The sequence below is a fragment of the Chiloscyllium plagiosum genome, unplaced genomic scaffold, assembly GCF_037043375.1.
Source record: "Chiloscyllium plagiosum isolate Xiang-an unplaced genomic scaffold, Cpla_swu_hap1 HiC_scaffold_5, whole genome shotgun sequence".
Lineage (NCBI taxonomy): Eukaryota > Metazoa > Chordata > Chondrichthyes > Orectolobiformes > Hemiscylliidae > Chiloscyllium > Chiloscyllium plagiosum.
Window position 1 is genome coordinate 87026043 of NW_028270143.1, and position 19323 is coordinate 87045365.

At 40.4% G+C, this 19323-nt stretch overlaps 1 protein-coding gene across 8 annotated transcripts in view; it reads left to right on the forward strand.

Moving 5' to 3' along the window:
• The window catches only part of LOC122550039 (sickle tail protein), a 720789-nt gene that overhangs the window by 327121 nt on the left and 374345 nt on the right, over positions 1 to 19323 (forward strand). Inside the window, exon 1 of one of the 8 annotated variants that reach the window (XM_087987426.1) lies at positions 12799 to 12961. The exons of the other annotated variants lie outside the window; for them this stretch is intronic. Coding sequence (XP_087843552.1) covers positions 12895 to 12961 — 67 coding nt within the window. The 5' untranslated portion in view covers positions 12799 to 12894. Of the gene's footprint in view, positions 1 to 12798; positions 12962 to 19323 lie in introns of those variants that run through there. 8 annotated transcript variants of the gene reach the window in all.

Below are 19323 nucleotides of genomic sequence, written 5' to 3' on the forward strand. Positions count from 1 at the left end.
TGTGGGAAACTTATCGAACGCCTTGCTGAAATCCATATACACCACATCAACCATTTTACTCTCATCTACCTGTTTGGTCACCTTCTCAAAAAAATCGGTGGCACAGTGGTTACAACTGCTGCCTCACAGTGCAAGAGACCCGGGTTCAATTCCTGCCTCCGGCAACTGTCTGTGTGGAGTTTGCTCACTCTCCCCATGTCTGCGTGGGTTTCCTCCAGGTGCTCTGGCTTCCTCCCACAGTCCAAAGATGTGCAGGTCAGGTGAATTGGCCATGCTAAATTGCCTGTAGTGTTAGATGAAGGTGTAAATGTAGGGGAATGGGTCTAGGTGGGTTGCTCTTCGGAGGGTCAGTGTGGACTTGTTGGGCCGAAGGGCCTGTTTCCACACTGTAAGTCATCTAATCTGAGGGTGGCACGGTGGCTCAGTGGTTAGTACTGCTGCCTCACAGCACCAGGGTCCCAGGTTCGATTCCAGCCTCGGGTGACTGCATTTGTGGAGTTTGCACACTCTCCCCGGGTATGCGTGGGTTTCCTCCCACAGTCCAAAGATGCGCAGTTCAGGTGAATTGGCCATGTTAAATTGCCCATAGTGTTAGGTGCATTAGTCAGAGGGAAATTGATCTGGGTGGGTTACTCTTTGGAGGGTTGGTGTGGACTGGTTGGGCCGAAGGGTCTGTTTCCACACTGTAGGGAATCTAATCTAACTCAATAAGGTTTGTGAGGCACGACCTACCCTTCACAAAACCGACTGTCCCTAATCAAATTATTATTTTCTAGATGATTATAAATCCTATCTCTTATAACCTTTTCCAACACTTTGCCAACAACTGAAGAATAATTTGATTAGGGATAGTCACCCTGATGACATTGAATTTCCTTTGAAGTCCCTACAATTCTCAACCATTTCCTCTCACACCCTGGTGGTTCTCACTGCTACTCCTCCACACCTCTAACACCAGGCTGTTATCTCTGTAACTCCCTACAGTTTAACCCCACCCACCCCATCTTTCTGGCTTTGGGCAACCACCACACCCCCGCCCCCTCCCCCAACATTGAAACAATGTTAGCCCTCTTACTTGTAATTCCTATAATGTTAATCCTATCCCTGCACGCTGTGTTCACTGTCTCGCTCACCTCTTACACACTCTGACAATGCTAATGTTTAAGGAGAAAGTGAGGTCTGCAGATGCTGGAGATCAGAGCTGGAAATGTGTTGCTGGAAAAGCGCAGCAGGTCAGGCAGCATCCAGGGAACAGGAGAATCGACGTTTCGGGCATAAGCCCTTCTTCAGGAAGGGCTTATGCCCGAAACGTCGATTCTCCTGTTCCCTGGATGCTGCCTGACCTGCTGCGCTTTTCCAGCAACACATTTCCACTGCTAATGTTTACAACATCAGCTGGATAGTAACTCAGCTTCCAGTAGACAAGTTGGGAGGGGGAACCCCTGGTCAAGAAGAGGATGGATTTGGAGGCATGAGCATTGTATGGAGCGGGGTTGGTCTTGAGTATTGTTGTTGCACCGGGCAATCACTGTCAGCATTGTCCTTTGACAATGTCCACTCTGGTTAACTTACTTCAGGTTGTGCTCATCAACGAGCTATACACATTCTAGGAAAATAAACAAAAATAGAAGTTGCTGGAAAAACTCAACAGGTCTAGGAAAAGTAAAAATGAGTTCTGAGGAAGGGTCCTGGACCCAAAATGTTAACTCTGATTTCTCTTCACAGATGCTGCTAGACCTGCTGAGCTTATCCAGCAACTTCTGTTTTTGCGAGGAAAAGTAAAGCTGTGTAAAAGCCAGATACATATACAGGAAACAGCCCAAATCTCCATGGCTCTGGAAGTCTAATCTCATTTGTCATGCAGCCTGAGCACAGTGAAGTTAGCCAGCAGATGATTTAAACATTCTGCATAAATACTGTCAGTGTGCAGCGAAGGGGCTTTCTCAGGGTCCCAAGCCACATTCGTGACTTTTGTTGAATATTGTGTCATTTCCCATAGTAGAAGACTCAGAGCAATGGGGTTAATTTTGGAAATCTTTAGGAAACAGTGAATATTGACATGATGGATGGAGTTTACATAATTTCAAGTATTTTAATTCTGTTTTAATTTAATTATTAACATACACTGTAGGATGCTGACCTTTTAACATTGAAATGCCTGGGTGATGAGTTGGATGGCTTACCAGAAGACTAATGTAGTTGATTGTAATTAAATGACTTAATCATTAGTGATTTGTCTTGGTATTTTAAAATGTGCTATTTTGACAAGGGCTCTATAGAGACCAGGCTGGCTTTTGGTTGACGTTACTTCTAATACCCACTCTGAATCACTTGTTAAGAACAGAGTTACAGGAATTATTAAAATGGTAGAATAGTGCTGCCTCTGCTATTCTTGCCATGACAGCTATTGACCTTCTAATCATCCTAGTAAGAATACGGCCTTAACTTTGAGGAGAAAGTGAGGTCTGCAGATGCTGGAGATCAGAGCTGAAAATGTGTTGCTGGAAAAGCGCAGCAGGTCAGGCAGCATCCAGGGAACAGGAGAATCGACGTTTCGGGCATAAGCCCCATTCCTAAAGAAGGGCTTATGCCCGAAACGTCGATTCTCCTGTTCCCTGGATGCTGCCTGACCTGCTGCGCTTTTCCAGCAACACATTTTCAGCTACGGCCTTAACTTGTTGTGCAGCCCTATCCTGACCCATAGCAGTAAGAATTAGGAGTGGGCTGTCTCTGGCAGTAAAAGTGTTATTTATCTCTCTGAACTTTTTGACACACCAGGGCTTAGACAATCTGGCCACCCACCTGATTTGAAATAGCCTGTTTCCTTGTGAGTTCCTTGATAAACTGATTATAAAAACCTACCTTAATTACATTCCATGAACTTGACTTTCACACTATTACTTGAAATTTGGTCTGCACAAATTGTGAAATAATAACCACTTAATTATGCGTTCAACACAGGTCATGAAGAGGTAACGGTTAACATAGAATTAAATATCTCTATTCATAGTAATTGTTGAGTATCTTTTGGCAAAGAGCAATAGTTGTTTCAGTTCTGGCACTTCCTGAGGCATTTCCAGTATGAACAGTTTATAAATATTTTCAGGAACCATTCTGGCAATGAGGGGAAGCTGTGTGCGTTTAAATTCTAAGTAGCATTCTAAATATCTGATTCTTCAGACAAAGTCATATTTCATTTTATGCCAAATCATAAAAAAGATTTTAAGTGACACCAAGAAGTGAAACTGTAGGCGGTTATGAAGAAACATGAATATTTGGGGGATGATTAAAGCTGGTAATAGATGTTAAGTGTTTGTAATTGTTTAATTTGATGATTATATTGGAACACGTTATTGTGCTACGTTCATGTATTATATTAGTTACACAAATAATATCTCAGTTTTCAAAGATGAGCACTTTCATTTTCATCAGCCTTTTTCATCTGCTTATATTCATGTGTCTCTTTCATTTCAAGTGGAAAAGCTAATCATTCTGTTAAAATTCACACAACACCAGGTTATGGTCCAACAGGTTTATCAGAAAGTACAAGCTTTTGGAGTGCTGCTCCTTCATCAGGTAGCTATTGGGGTAGGATCATAGGACACAGAGTTTATAGTGAAAGATCAAAGTGCCATACAACTGATTGGATGTATTAGACAAACTTAGATGTGTGTCAAGTCTTTAATAACTTAGAATGAGAATGCAGGTTTTGATTGATTAATATGTAAATCCCAGAACTTCTTTCAAGTCACAACTCCTGAGATAACATAAGGTTTCTTCAGTACTATAAAAAATTGATGACATCTCAGCTCAGGCAATGCATTAAAGGTGTAAGGTTAGAGTCTGTCTGTTTCCCAATCTGGAGTCAGGCTGGTTTCATTTCCAAAGTAGGAATTTATAAAACATCACATTTACTGACTGACTGCCTACCAATTGTGTGCTTTTTGAACAAAATAGAATGTATCTGCAAATGCAGATGCATCTCATAAACTTATATGTGTGTGTGTGCAAGAAATATATAAGTCTAATGGGGTAAATTTGCATTTGCAGAATTTTATTTGCAGATTTATTCTATTTTGTTCAAAAGGCACACAATCTGTAGGTAGCTAATGCGACGTTGGAAATAAAACCAATTTGTCTCCAGGCTGGAATACAGACTCTATCCTTACACCTTTAATGCTTCGCCTGAGCTGAGATGTCATCTTTTATTTATACTGAAAAAACCTTAAGTTACCTCAGGGGCAGTGACTTGAAAGAAGTTCTGGGATTTACATATTAATCAATCAAAACCTGCATTCTCATTCTAAGTGATTAAAGACTTGACACCCACCTACTTTTGTCTAATACATTGCATCAATTGTATGACACTGTGATATTTTACTTCTAAATTCTGTGTCATGTGATCCTGCCCCACAAGCTACCTGACAAAGGAGCAACGCTCTGAAAGCTTATACTGTACTTTCAAATAAACATGTACTGTATCTTGGTGTCATGTGACTTTTAACTTTGTCCACCCCAGTCCAACACCAACTACTCTACATCATGGTTATTCACTTTGACTTGACTGAGGCCTGCAGACAGCTATGATATGCTTCCTAGCTTTCTGTCTGCATCAAATGGCCAGCCACAATAGCTGTAATAAGGGCCTGGTATCTCCAGGTGAAGGGGCAAAGAGCAAAAAAGCAAAGTAAGGATGCTGTTAGCGTTCAGGTGGGTGCAGAGTGAGTGAGTACCATGACAGAAAGCAAAGAGCCTGGAGATATGACTTGATCCAGTCCATGAGCTGGATGCATGCTAATGAGTGCACAAATCCTTGCTGAAGCATTTCAATTATAGTTCCCAGTTGCAGCATTGAGGTACAGAAGTGACCTGTAAGTTGATTAGAGATATGCCATGAGGGATGTTAGAGGATGCACCTGGTCAGATGCCAATATCCATGGACATGGTGCATGTGGCCTGTTCCCATGGAGATCCCTTGAAATGTCCATGCTCAGTTTCCACGATGGAGGTCATTTGGAGCAAACGATGAGCTGAATGCACCAGATGATCACTTTGGTTTCCTTGTCGAGATTTCTCAACGTCTAGCTTGTTTGGCAGCAAAGGAGTCTGAATATTAATGAGTTGAGTTGTGGAGCTTAAAAGGGTGTTTGACAAGCAATAATCCCTGTCATTTGGCATCTTGCTGCTGCCTAGTGAATGTCTCACTGCATCACATGTGTAAGGTATAAATGCTGGAGCAGGATATTGGGATGATCCTTGTCACATGTGTTGCCTGATTCACTGTAGGCTCAGACTCCTCACACACTGCTGTGATCTGACTCGGATCGGTAGCATTTCCTTTGAATATGAAAAGCATGTTTAACATGAATATAAAAATTTAAAAGTTCAAGCACACAAATCCTTGTGAAACTTTCTTCCCCTTGCATATCAAAAACAAATTGGCCATAACCATCATACTTGCAACTGTTTGATCATCACACAGAATTGATGTAACTTCTGGCAGAGAAGCTTCACCATGTGCTGTGACTTGCAGCACTGAAGATCAGGTTTACTTAGGGTTAATGGTTCTTCATGACCTTTTCCCTTGAAAGTCATGATCCTTGCACCCAATTCAGTACTCAGTTTAGTGGACCTTGAAAAGTCCTAGAATTTGGGTTCCAGTATTTGGTTTCATTTCTGGCCAGAAGGAAGTGTGAGTGGCATCAGTTTACTTTTTGAAATAAATGTTCGGTTATTCCAAGGTTTTCTTTATGTTTTGTGAGAGCTTTCAATGTGAGGATTTCTTTGAAAAAAAAAATCTATTCATTATTCAACGTGGGCAACTCTGATTTCTTGCATAAAACTTTTTTGCCTCTAGGAACTTACAAAAGAACTCTGCTCAGTTTTTAAAATATGGAGTTTGAATAGTCTGTCTAAAAATATTATCTTTGGTTTGGGTTCTGGAACATAATGTTATGACCCCTGCTAATGTTAACATTGGACAGGTCAGATCCTAGAATGAAACCTCACTTGTTAGATCCAAACTTTTTATTTTCTATTGTGGAGGTCAGATACTGAATACATTTACAACAGGCTCCCTTTGTGCATTTAATGCTCAGAATAAAACATTTATTATACAAGAAAAACATGAAGAGACATTTCTCACCAAGAGAAATGTCTTCACCCAGAGAGTGGTGAGCCTGTGGCATTCGTTGCCACAGAACGTGATCGAGGCCAAAACATTAAATGTTTTCAAGAAGGAGATGGATATTGTTCATAGGACTAAAAGGATCCAAGGATATGGAGAGAAAGCAGGAAGACGGTACTGATTTGGATAATCAGCCATGGTCTTATTGAATGGTGGATCAGACTTGAAGGGCCATTTGACCCACTCCTCCTTCTACTGTATTTGCTATGTTTCTATACTTTTAGGAATTACATTGCATTAGACAAAACAAAACATACTTACTCACAAAGATTGGAATGATTTCATTATAGATATCAGAAAAGGATTCAAATAACATTATATCTTTTGTCCCAGCAATATCCTTACAAACACCCAAACCTCATTGAAAGTTTACCACTTTCTCCACACTAAAACTCATTGTTTGGGCAAAGGCTGGTACAACTGCCACATGTTTCCTTTTGACAGATTTCTGTGCAGTCCTGAGATATATTTTTTGACTTCAGCTAATATCTCCTCCCATGGTAACCAATACAAATAAACTAAACCCACTGTGATTTCAACTTCTGAGTAACTATAAGAGTTTCCGAAACTATAATTCCTGCAATCTTTGCTCTCTGACATATATGGCACAGAGACCAGATGCAATTTTGGATTGTTTGCCTTTCTCTGCATATCATTTGACCCCTGTTGGCAAGCAGCAGCACAGTTCTGTTTTACCATTTTTAAGGCACTGAACTGTTCACTTTTTAAGAATTGTGCCTAAAGTGAAAATTCTATCTTGTAAGTATACAGAAGACTTTGATTACTTTTAGTATAGGTGCTTAGTTTGCTTAGAACTGCACTGTGTGTCTCCAAATTTGAGAAAAGACATTCTGGCTATTGAGGGAGTGCAGCGTAGGTTCACGAGGTCAATTCCTGGAATGGCAGGATTACCTTACACTGAAAGACTGGAGCGACTGGGCTTGTATACCCTTGAGTTTCGAAGATTGAGAGGGGATCTGATTGAAACGTATAAGATTATGAAAGGATTGGACACTCTGGCAGTAGGAAACATATTTCCACTGATGGGTGAGTGCCGAACCAGAGGACACAGCTTAAAAATACGGGGTAGACCATTTAGGACAGAGCTCAGGAGAAACTTCTTCACCCAGAGAGTGGTGGCTGTGTGGAATGCTCTGCCATAGGGGGCAGTGGAGGCCCACTCTCTGGATTCATTTAAGAAGGAGTTGGATAGACCTCTCAAAGATAGTGGAATCAAGGGTTATGGAGATAAGGCAGGAACAGGATACTGATTAGGAATGATCAGCCATGATTATATTGAATGGCGGTGCAGGCTCGAAGGGCTGAATGGCCTACTCCTGCACCTATTGTCTATTGTCTATTGTCTAGTTTGATATAATGTAAATTCTGTTTTGCATTTACGATGCCTAATTCATCAATTCGAACAACGAGTGAATTCAAATTTAAAATCAGTGATCAAAGAGAACACAAGATTATGGTATCACTCATTCTTTTCTATGTAAAGTCATCAAATTGTTTATTACACACACGTATATCCTTCAGTGGCCTATCCTACCTTACAATAGTGTCATTTAATCCCCAGTTCTGTTGTGGAAGTCTTGGATGTTGACCTTCTGCCGAGTTAAATTGTACGCGACCTTTATTGGTATGATAGGTTATGATCAAGATTGGATGATACTGTACAACTAACCCCAAAGCTGCTTCAACAGCACAAATACCACCTAAAAAGAGAAGGACTGTAGGTGAAGGGGGAAAACAAAAACTGCGATTCTCCTTCCAAACCACCACCTTCCTGACTTGGTGTTGTATCGTAATTCCTTCACTGAAACTTTGTAAAAATCTTTGAATTCCCTTCCTAACAGCACTATGATGTAGCCACCTTCCATGAACTGCAGCCATTCAGGAAGGAAGTTCCTCACAACTGTCATGAGGACATTTTATTTAAAAATGGAAAGAGACAAAAACAGATAACTACAGACTGGTTAGGGTTCTTGTGATGCAGTGGAAGTGTCCCTATATCTGAGCCAGGAGGCCCAGGCTCAAGTCCACCTGCTCCAGAAGTGTGTCATTCCCATCTCAACAAATTTAGTGGAAATTAACTCTGAGAAAATGTTAGACATTATTATAAAGGATATAATAGCAGAGTATTTACAAATGCACAATATGATCAAATGGAGTTAGTTTAGTTTCATGAAGGGGAAATCATGTCTGGCAAATTTGCTAGAGTTTTTTGAGGAGGTAACCAGCAGGATAAATAAGAACACAGGAACTAGGAGCAGCTAAAGGCAATTTAGCCCCTCAAGCCTGCACTGCCATTTAATACAGTGGCTGAACTCATCTTGGTCTCAATTCCACTTCTTTGTCCATTCCCCACAGCCTTTTAACACAGTATTAAATAAGAGCCTGTCTACCTCCTCCTTAGGTAGATTCATGACCTTTTTAGAGAAGTAATTCCCTTATTATTTGTTTGAAATCCTCTACCCCTTAGCCTAATACTATAACCACTCATTATAGATTGCCCCACAAATGTCCACTCTTTGTCTAATTTGTTAAATCTACTTTAGTTTCTTATATACCACAATTAAATCTCCTCTCATTGTTTAAACTGTTGCGAGTATGGGCCTAAACTGCTCAATCTCTCCTCATAAATCAAGTGTTTCATCTCTGGAATTAATCTAGTAAACCTTCTCTAAATTGCCTCCAATGTAATAACACCCTTCAACAAGTAATGGGACAAAAACTGCGCAATACTCCAGATGTAGTCTCACCAGTTTCTTATACTATTGCACCAATACTTCTCTGCTTTTATACTCTGCTAAATTACTACCAAAATTCCCTATTACCTGCTATACCTGCATACAAGTTTTCTGTGACTCATTCACAAGGACACCCAGATCCTTCTGCACTCAAACATTTCTAAGTTTCTCTCCATTTAGGTAATAAATTGCCTTTTTATTCTTCCAACCAAGATAGATAACCTCATACTTATCCTAATTAAACTCCATCTGCAAGTTTTTGGCCCATTCACCTCACCTATCCATATGCATTTGTGAATTTCTTATTTCTTTATTGTAAACTTACTTTCCTACCGATTTATCCAAGTTTGGCTACAGTAATGATTTTTAAATTTAGATTTTATTGTCATGTATACTGAAGTACAGGAGTATAGTGAAAAGTGTATAATATTGCCACACAAGCTACTATTTTATGTGCAAAGGTACTGAGGTACAAAAAGCTTAAGTTCAAAGTAGTATTAGAAGCAGAGTTAAAAAGTTAAGCATTACCTTTATAGAATAAGTAGAAAAAAATAAAGAGAAAAGGTAATGGTTAACATTAAAGCCTTCTATTAAACTAGTTAATAAAGGAATTAAAGTAAAAGTTCAGCAGTTTTTGAGTCCTTCACTTATCTTGCTGCCTGGGCGACCTCAGCTGCCTATTCTCGACACTGTCACCATAGGTACCGGGGACCTCCCTCACTGCTTCCCCTTGTTGGGATGCGATGCATTCGCTGTTGGTACTGGAGCTGCCGCCTTCACAGTCTCTGCAGATGCCTCGGGAATGTGCCCAGGGAGGACCCACTTGCACGCTGAGCTGAGAGACCGCCGAAACACCAGGCAGAGATCCACCGGGGGACCAAGTTGAGACCTTCCATGAGCTATCAAGAGACCTGGCAGAGACCTGCCATGAGCCATTGAGAGACCAGGCTGATATAACCCCACGAGCCACCAAGAGATAAGGCTGAGACTTGCCTTGAGCTGCTGAGAGACTGGGTCAACATAACACCATGAGCTGCAAAAGACCAGGCTGAAACACCGCCATGGGTACCTTACCAAATCCACACTGAGGTCAGGAAGAAACCAAGAGAAAAAGAAAGAAAAAGGAATGGAAACGAGAAATAAACGGAAGGGGTGGACAAGCTCCAGCTGGAGCATAATGGAGGGTTTGGGACAGCACCATTTACGATGTGAATGAGGGTCTGATTTTTTTAACCAGGTAAGTGGAAAGAGTGGACTCAGGCAGCCGCATGATTTTGTCATGTGCTGGTTTGCAGGCATCATTACACCCTCCAAAGCATTTTCTCTGATGTCAGGTTGGATGGCTACCTGCTTGCAAGCGGCAGCTGGGCTTAAGTTCATTCAGAGACCAGTTAAGACCATCACCTAGCATTTTCCATGAGCCTGCAAGACCCATATTGTCAGGTACATGACGGTTGCTTGGAGTCATACTTAATAGTATGACTCATTCCTGAAGAAGGGCCTGTGCCCGAAACGTCGAATCTCCTGTTCCCTGGATGCTGCCTGACCTGCTGTGCTGTTCCAGCAATAAAGTTTCAACTTTGATCTCCAGCATCTGCAGACCTCACTTTCTCCTCATACTTAATAGTACCTTGAAATAATATTGGAAATAAATAGCAAATTCTGCAATCTTGTCTCTTGATGCAAAACTCGCTACACGCAGGGAAAGCACTCTCATCTTGCTAACTCAAAATGTGCAGTGAACAGCATGGAACTGACTTGTAGTTCTGTGATATAAGTTTGAGGCCTTTGTTTTCAGGGCCTAGTTTTGTTTGCATTTCTGGGCATTGCACATATGATGTTTTCTTGCAGATGGGAGGGAATGCTGAAGAAAACTAGAAGTTAGTTGTGAGGAGGATGGTAACAATTGAGGAAGACCTAAACTGGTGAAATAGACAGACAAATACCAGATGGAATTTAATATAGAGAGGTGTAAAATGAAACAATTTAGGAAGAAGAAAGAGGAAAGATAATATGAACTAAATGGTCTTAATTTTCAAGGAGATGCAGGGACAGAGATTCAGGATTACACATGCACCTGTGTTTTACCTTTTGGAGACTTGTGAAGAATGACACCCGGCTCTTTTAGACATCAGCATTTCCCAGTTTCTCACCATTTAAGAAGTCCAATGCAGCTTTATTTTCTGTACTAAGTCAGACAATGGCACATTTTTTCAATTTGAATTCTAACTGCAATGTTCTTGGCCACTCACTTAGCTTGTTTAAGTTCTCTTGAAACCTCTTTGCATCCTCCGCACCACTCATATTTCCAGAGAGTTTTGCACCATCAGCAAACTTTGAAGTGTAATGCTTGTTCCCTACATCAACAACATTGATATAGGTTGTAAATCGCTAGCCACCATCTGCTTATGATTCTTGTAATACTACATAGTCGCAGCCTGCCAACCTGAGAATGACCCCTTTCTGTTGATGAAACAATTCTCGATGATTGTCAATATATGGAGGAGGGTGTTGAAGTTTCCCCGTTAAGAGTCAGGAAATGATTCTGTATATATGATAAGAAGCTACTGTTCAATGGAATTGCACATGTGATGGTGGCTTGTTACAGCCTCAGCCATAAACGAGCGTATGATGTGGGCACTGCTCAGTCCATTAACTCTTAATTACTGCTTTGGGACCATAGGTAAACTACTTTCGTAACTTACAATCTTCAATGATGTCAACCAGATGCTTTAATGACAAAACCACATATTGTTTACATTTTCTGAGAGGAAATCACCGCCTGCTGGGTGGGTGCAGATTCTAAAAGAGAAAATGGAACTGAATTTGAAGGAAAGCATTCATTCTCGTCTAAAATGATTTGGCTTTCTTTGAGTGGAGATTTAATTGCAACTGTGTACAATGCAATTTCTAATATCTCTGTTAAAAGCCTAATGTAATTTTAACTTCTAACTTTAAATCCACCAATTTATTGGTCAAGTCCATCTTTCAAAAGTCTACTCATACATTGGGGGAAATGAATGAAAATTGCAAGAGACCATAAAGCAATTTATAATTTAGCTACACACAATGCACAAAGGAAATATTCCCAAAAAGTGTATAATTTGGCAGGAATACTTTCTGAAAATCAGTAAATTATTTCTATGCAGCTAAGGCAATCTGTTCATATAAGATGATTGAAAAAAAAATTCCTTTTCGTTTAGTCACAAATTATAATTTTATGAGCTGCAATTGTGATGCAGTTGTGTTTATTTCTAGTTATTCCATGTGTTGACTCAAATCCAAAGAAATGTTCCATTCTTGCCAAAAATAAAATAAATGTTGACAATGCAAAAAACATGGTTACCCTGAAAGAAGAATGCAGTTTGTCTGTCAGTAAAGCGTAATAGGACTGAACAAATGTAACATTGGCTTTAGTTCACACATAAACCTGTTGTGCTGGAGTTACTTCAGTTGGCATTTTACATGTCATAGATAATCGACATAAGCCTTATGTTCAGAACGTGACAAAGTAGGCTTTTAAATTTCTTCATTTCGTTTAGTGTGTTGAAACTAATTGGTACTTTATTTCTTATCTGCGTTTAAAGGCAGACTTTGCTTTAGCTTTTGCTGTTCAAGTTGCAAGACTGATTGTTGATCTGTGAGGTACTGCTGTGGGAAACCAGGAAAGAGTTGGGTGTGTTGAAAAGATAGACACCTGTTGCACAGCTAACAGAGAGCAGCACAGGGATTAGTCAACCAGTAGCTTCTTTCAGTAATACTGAAGCCAACTATTCCACTGAGGGCCATTACTGTTAAATAAAGGATACTTATTACTGCCGATAGCCAGTTTATTTTACGTGTTTGGTCAGATAGTTTGACGAAGTGCTATGTTTATAAAGTGCTTGAGAAAAGTAAACTATGTTTCTGAGGTGTAGGTTTCCGTAAAACATTTGTTCCAGTCTGGACAAAATGGAGCAGAATTCAAACTATGAGCCTAAGGAGTGTCTGAAAGAGCCAGACAGCAGACATGTTGTGGGTAAGAAAGCAATTCCCTATATGCATAGACTACGGTATTATGCTACTAGCAATTTTTCTTGTAAGCACCAAAGTTCAGTACTACATAATTCAGAAATGATCTTCAAAAGTACTAGTAATTTGCTGATTACGGATTATAGCTGTATGCCAGTGTTGTTTGTTTAGTAGGAAGCTATCTTAAAATAGCTTGAACGGTATATGGCATGTTCATGGTGATGTCAGAGTGTAAATTGAGTAACATGCACAGCAGATGAGATAGTGAGCAGTGGCTGTGCTTTCCAAACTAAAGGAAAGTGAGCAGTTGAAGTCAGCATTAACTATTGCATTGCATCGTGTGCGTTATGCGACATGCGAATGAATACAGTAACCAATGCTCCAACCTAAGATGATAAAATCAGGGAAATCTTTTTCAACACAAGTAAAAGAGCTGTGACTGAGCTTCACCTGGATTAGTGCCAAATAATTTACTGGTTTATTTTGTAGTCTGGAGGAGCAGAGTGGCTCCGTTAAATCTGGTTTTACATTCCTAAAACACTAAACCTAATTTAAACATTTAATCTTATACTCCATTCCATTCAGCAGACACATTATATCCTTTTAGATGTGTTGGTAGTAGTTTCAGATTTTGGATGTACTTTTGGTAAAACCATAAAGCGTAGGAGCAAACAGCCATTTGGACCATCGAATCTGCTTTAGGATTCAATGAACTCACGGCCGACCTGGTAATGCGCAATGCTATTTTCCTGTCTTTTCCTTATGACCGTTAATTCCAATACTAATAAAAATCTGTGTCTCAGCATCTACTACGCTCTGGTAAAGAATTCTACAGATTCACTATGCTCAGAGAAGAAATTCCTCCTCATCTCTGTCTTAAATGTGTGATCCCTTAAACTGAGATTATGTTTTCTGGTCCTAGACTCTCCCACAACGGAAAACAACCTATCTATGTCTACCTCTCAAGGTCTCTAAAATTCTTATGCTTCATTAAGTTTACCTGTGAGTATTCTAAATTCCTTTGTGCATAGGCTTAACCTACTCAACCTCTCCGCAGAAAGAAAATCCCTCCATACCCAATGTCAACCTCATGAACCTTCTCTGGGCTGCCTCCAATGCCAAATAAAGGAACAAAACTGTAACAAATGCAGTACATTAATCATGGGTGAGTTTAATCTTTATGTAGATTTGAGATAGTCAGATAGGCAGAGGAGACATGAGGAAGAATTCATAGTTTTGGGATAGTTTCCATGAACAGTATGTTGTGGATCCAACCAGGGATCAGGCGATTTCGATCTGGTGATTTGTAATGAGGCAGGTTTAATGAATGATGTCAGTGTAAAAGATCTTCCTCAGCAGTGGTGACCATAGCATCATAGAATTGAGCATACAGTTTCAGAGGAAGGAACTTAGGTTGGAAACAATTGTGCTAAGCTTAAATAAGGGTAATTACAAATGAATGAGAGCAGAGCTGACTGGAGTGGACTGGGAAAGGTGTTTACCATTGCAAATGGCTGAGGGACAATAGCAGACTTTTACAAAAATAGTTATGGCTCACAGCAAAGATAGAATTTCATGAGGAAGAAGGATTCTCAGAAGGAGATACGCCAACTATGGTTAACCAGGGAAGTTAGGGACAGCAACAGATTGAAACATAACCTGGCAAAGATTAGCGGTAAACCAGAGGACTGGGAAAATATTTTTAAACCACAAAAGACGACCGAAAAATAATAAAAAGAGAGAAAATAAACTTTGAGGGTAAACTTGCAAGTAGTTTCAAGACGGACAACAGAAGCTTCTTTAAGTGTATTAGAAGTAAACGTTCCTGAGAGAATGAAGGCTGGAAATAATATTGGAAAACCAGGGAATGACAAAGGAGTTAAATAAATACTTTTTATCAGCCTTCACAGTAGAAGAAACTAACAGCATTTCAACATTACTAAATATTCAAGGGGCAAAAGGAGGAGAGGAAACAAAAACAATAACCATCCTTAGAGAAAAAGTGCAAGGGAAACTAATGTGTACAAAGATCATTAAGTCTTCTGGAGCTGATGGAATATATCCTGGAATATTAATGAAAATAGCTCCAGAGATTATGGATGTACTGGCAGTAATCTTCTAAGAATCCTTAGATTCTGAATATGTCCCAGAGGATTTTGAAACTGCGAATGTAATAGCGGGAAGGAGAGGTAAAGAAAGATAACTATAGACCAGTTAGCTTAACTTCTGTTATTGAAAAAATGTTAAAATCTACCGTATATACTTGTGTAAAAGTTGAATTTTTAGACTATTTTTAAAGGTTCAATTTACAGGGTCGACCAATATACAATTACTAGTTTTGAGAGCTGAAATTCATGCTGCATTTTGAAATACCATACTATTTAACAGAAGTCGATTTGATCGCACAACTAATCCCAGGTATAGAAGAAAAATACAGTGAATTACGGTAAAGGTAATTACCGGTTAAAATCAAGAGAAACAACAATCAATTATTGGTAGAAACTTTTATTTATATATACTGGTACAAAAATTTAACGTGTCAAAGATTCATTGAAATCCTGCAAAGATCACACTGTTCAACATCATCATGGCCTGGTATAATGGCACACAAAAAAGGAAACATTTCTTAAATTTTGAATGTGTAAGCATCTTGAAATTTCCTGCCAAATTCCGTGACCCTCCCATTTACTCGTATGTTATCAACCTCAGCAACATTAACAAACTTGTCAAAGAATTAAAGATACGTGTGGCTAATATGTCTCACTTTTATTCAGATATAATGGCATACTTAAAATGATTCACTTTTTAATGATATTAACTTTTGAACGTATAGTGACCAAAGTGCGATAAGTACTGATAGACTGAGTCCGGGTCTGAATGAACAATGAATCAAAACGTGCTGTAGTAAACCAAGTGAGCTAAGCTATCTCATGTTCTTTTTGTTCTCCTGATTTCTTTCTGAATTATACTCCTACTGTCTTTTAAGGGTTCTTCTAATTCACTCGATGTATCCTCTCTATACCTGACATATGCTTCCTTCTTTTTCTGAACCAAAACCTCAATTTATCTAGTCATCCAGCATTCCCTATACCTACCAGCCTTTCCATTCACCCTAACGGGAATATACTGTCTCTGGACTCTCGTTATCTCACTTTTGAAGGCTTCCCAATTTCCAGCTGTCCTTTTACCTGCGAACATCCCAGTCAGTTTTTGAAAGTTCTTGCCTAATACTGTCAAATTTAGCCTTCCTCCAATTTAGAACTTCAACTTTTAGATCTGGTCTACCCTTTCCATCACTATTTTAAAGCTAATGGAATTATGGTCACTAGCCCCAAAGTGCTTCCCCACTGACACCTCAGTCATCTGCCCTGCCTTATTCCCCAAGAGTAGGTCAAGTTTTGCACCTTCTCTAGTAGGTACATCCACATGCTGAATCAGAAATGTTCTTGTACACACTTAACAAATTCCTCTCCATCTAAACCCTTAACACAATGGCAGTCACAGTCTATGTTTCGAAAGTTAAAATTGCTTATGATAACCACCCTATTATTCTTACACATAACTGAGACCTCCTTACAAATTTGTTTCTCAATTTTCCCACTGACTATTAGGGGATCTATAATACAATCCCAATAAGGTGATCATCCCTTTCTTATTTCTCGGTTCCACCCAATAACTTCCCTGGATGTATTTCTAGGAATATCCTCCCTCAGTACGGCTGTAATGCTATCCCTTATTAAAAACAGCACCAACACTGCCCCCCCCCCCCCCCTCCCCCCCCCCCCACCTCCTCCTCCCTCACCTCCCTTTCTGTCCTTCCTGTCGCTTTTGTATCCTGGAACATTAAGCTGCCCATCCCTGAGCCACATTGCCGTAATTGATATGATATCCCAGTCCCATGTTCCTAATGATGTCCTAAGTTCATCTGCCTTCCCTGTTAGGGTTCTTGCATTGAAATAATGCAGTTTAATTTATCAGTCTTATCTTGTTCTGTGCTTTGTTCCTGCCTGCCCTAACTGTTTGACTCGCTCCTTTTCCCAACTTTTCCCAATCAGTCTTAGATTGATCTCTTTCCTCACTATGGGTCCCACCCTCCCATCTTACTGGATTAAAACCTCCTGAGCAGCTCTAGCAAATCTTCCTGTCAGTATATTAGTCCCCTTCCAATTCAGGTGCAATCCGTCCTTCTTGTACAGGTCACTTCTACTCCAGAGGAGCTTGCAATGATCCAAAAATGTGAATTCTTCTCCCCTGCACCAGATCCTCAGCCATACATTCATCTGCTCTATCCTCCTATTCCTACCCTCACTAGCTCATCGCGCCGGGAGTAATCCAGATATTACTACTCTCCAGGGCCTCCTTTTTAAATTCCTGCCTAACTCTCTATATTCTCCCTTCAGAATCTCATCCTTTTCCCTTCCTATGTCATTGGTTCCAATGTGTACAATGACCTCCTGCTGGTCCCTCTCCCCTGTGGAACCTTCTGCACCCTCTCTGAGACATCCTTGATCCTGGCATCAGGGAGGCCACACACAATTCTGATTTTTCTCTGTTGGCGACAGAAACATCTGTCTGTGACTCAGACTAGAGAATCCCCTAACACAATCATCTCTTGGAACCCGACGTACCATTGGGGCCATTTTCAATAACAGAAACTTGGCTGTTCGTGCGACATTCCCCTGAGAATCCATCACCCCTACATTTTCCAAAACAGCATGCTTGTTTGAAATGGGAATAGCCACAGAAGAGAGAGCTTTGGCAAATAGGGTTAAGAAGAATCCGAAGGGTTTTTACCAACACATTAAGGATAAAAAGGTAACTAGGGAGAGAATAGGGCCCCTCAAAGATCAGCAAGGCAGCCTTTGTGGAGAGCCACAGGAAATGGGGGAGATACCAAATAAGTATTTTGCATCAGTGTTTACTGTGGAGAAGGACATGGAAGATAAGCAATTTAGAGAAATGGATGGTGACATCTTGAAAAATGTCCATATTACAGAGGACGAAGTGCTGGATGTCTTGAAATGCATGAAAATGAATAAATCTCCAGGACCTGATCATGTGGACCGGAGAGCTCTGTGGGAAGCTAGGGAAGTGATTGCTAGGCCTGTTGCTGAGATATTTGGATCATCGATAATCACAGGTGAGGTGCGGGAAGGTGCGGGTTGGCTAATGTGGTGCCACTGTTTAAGAAAGGTGGTAAGGACAAGCCAAGGAACTATAGACTGGTAAACCTGACGTAGTGGTGGGCAAGTTGTTGGAGGGAATTACATATGTTTGGATAGGCAGGGACTGATTAGGGATAGTGAACATGGTTTTGTGCGTGGGAAATTATGTCTCAAACTTGATTGAGTTTTTTGAAGAAGTAACAAAGAGGATTGATGAGGGCACTGCAGTATACGTGATCTACATGGACTTCAGTAAGACGTTCGACAAGGTTTCCCATGGGAGACTAGTTAGCAAGGTTAGATCTCATGGAATACAGGGAGAACCAGCCATTTGTATTCAGAACTGGCTCAAAGGTAGAAGACCAAGGGTAGCGGTGGAAGGTTGTTTTTCAGACTGGAGGCCTGTGACCAGTGGAGTGCCACAAGAATTGATGCTGGGTCCACTACTTTTCAACATTTATGTTAATGATTTGAATGTGAGCAAAAGAGGTACAGTTAGTAAGTTTGTGGATGGCACCAAATTTGGAGGTGTAGTGGACAGCAAAGAAGGTTACCTCAGGTTACAATGGGATCTTGGCCAGATGGACCAATGGACTGAGGAGTGACAGATGGAGTTTAATTTAGATAAAGGCGAGATGCTGCTTTTTGGGAAATCAAATCAAGCAGGAATTATACACTTAATGGTAAGGTCCTGGGGAGTGTTGCTGAACAAAGAGACCTTGGAGTGCAGGCTCATAGCTCCTTGAAAGTGGAGTCACAGGTCGATAGGATAGTGAAGAAGGCGTTTGGTATACTTTCCTTTATTGGTCAGAGTATTGAGTACAGGAGTTGGGAGGTCATGTTGCGGCTGTACAGGATATTGGTTAGGCCACTGTTGGAAAATTGTGTGCAAGTCTGGTCTCCTTCCTATCAGAAAGATGTTGTGAAACTTGAAAGGATTCAGAAAAGATTTACAAGGATGTTGCTGGAGTTGGGAGGATTTTGAGCTATAGGGAGAGGCTGACTAGGTTGGGGCTGTTTTCCCTTGAGCATTAGAGGCTGAGGGGTGACCTTATAGAGGTTTATAAAATTATGTGGGGCCTGGATAGCATAAACAGACAAAGTCTTTTCCCTTGGGTGGGGGAGTCCAGAACTAGTGGGCATAGGTTTAGGGTGAGAGGGGAAAGATATAAAAGAGACTTAAGAGGCAACTTTCTCATGCAGA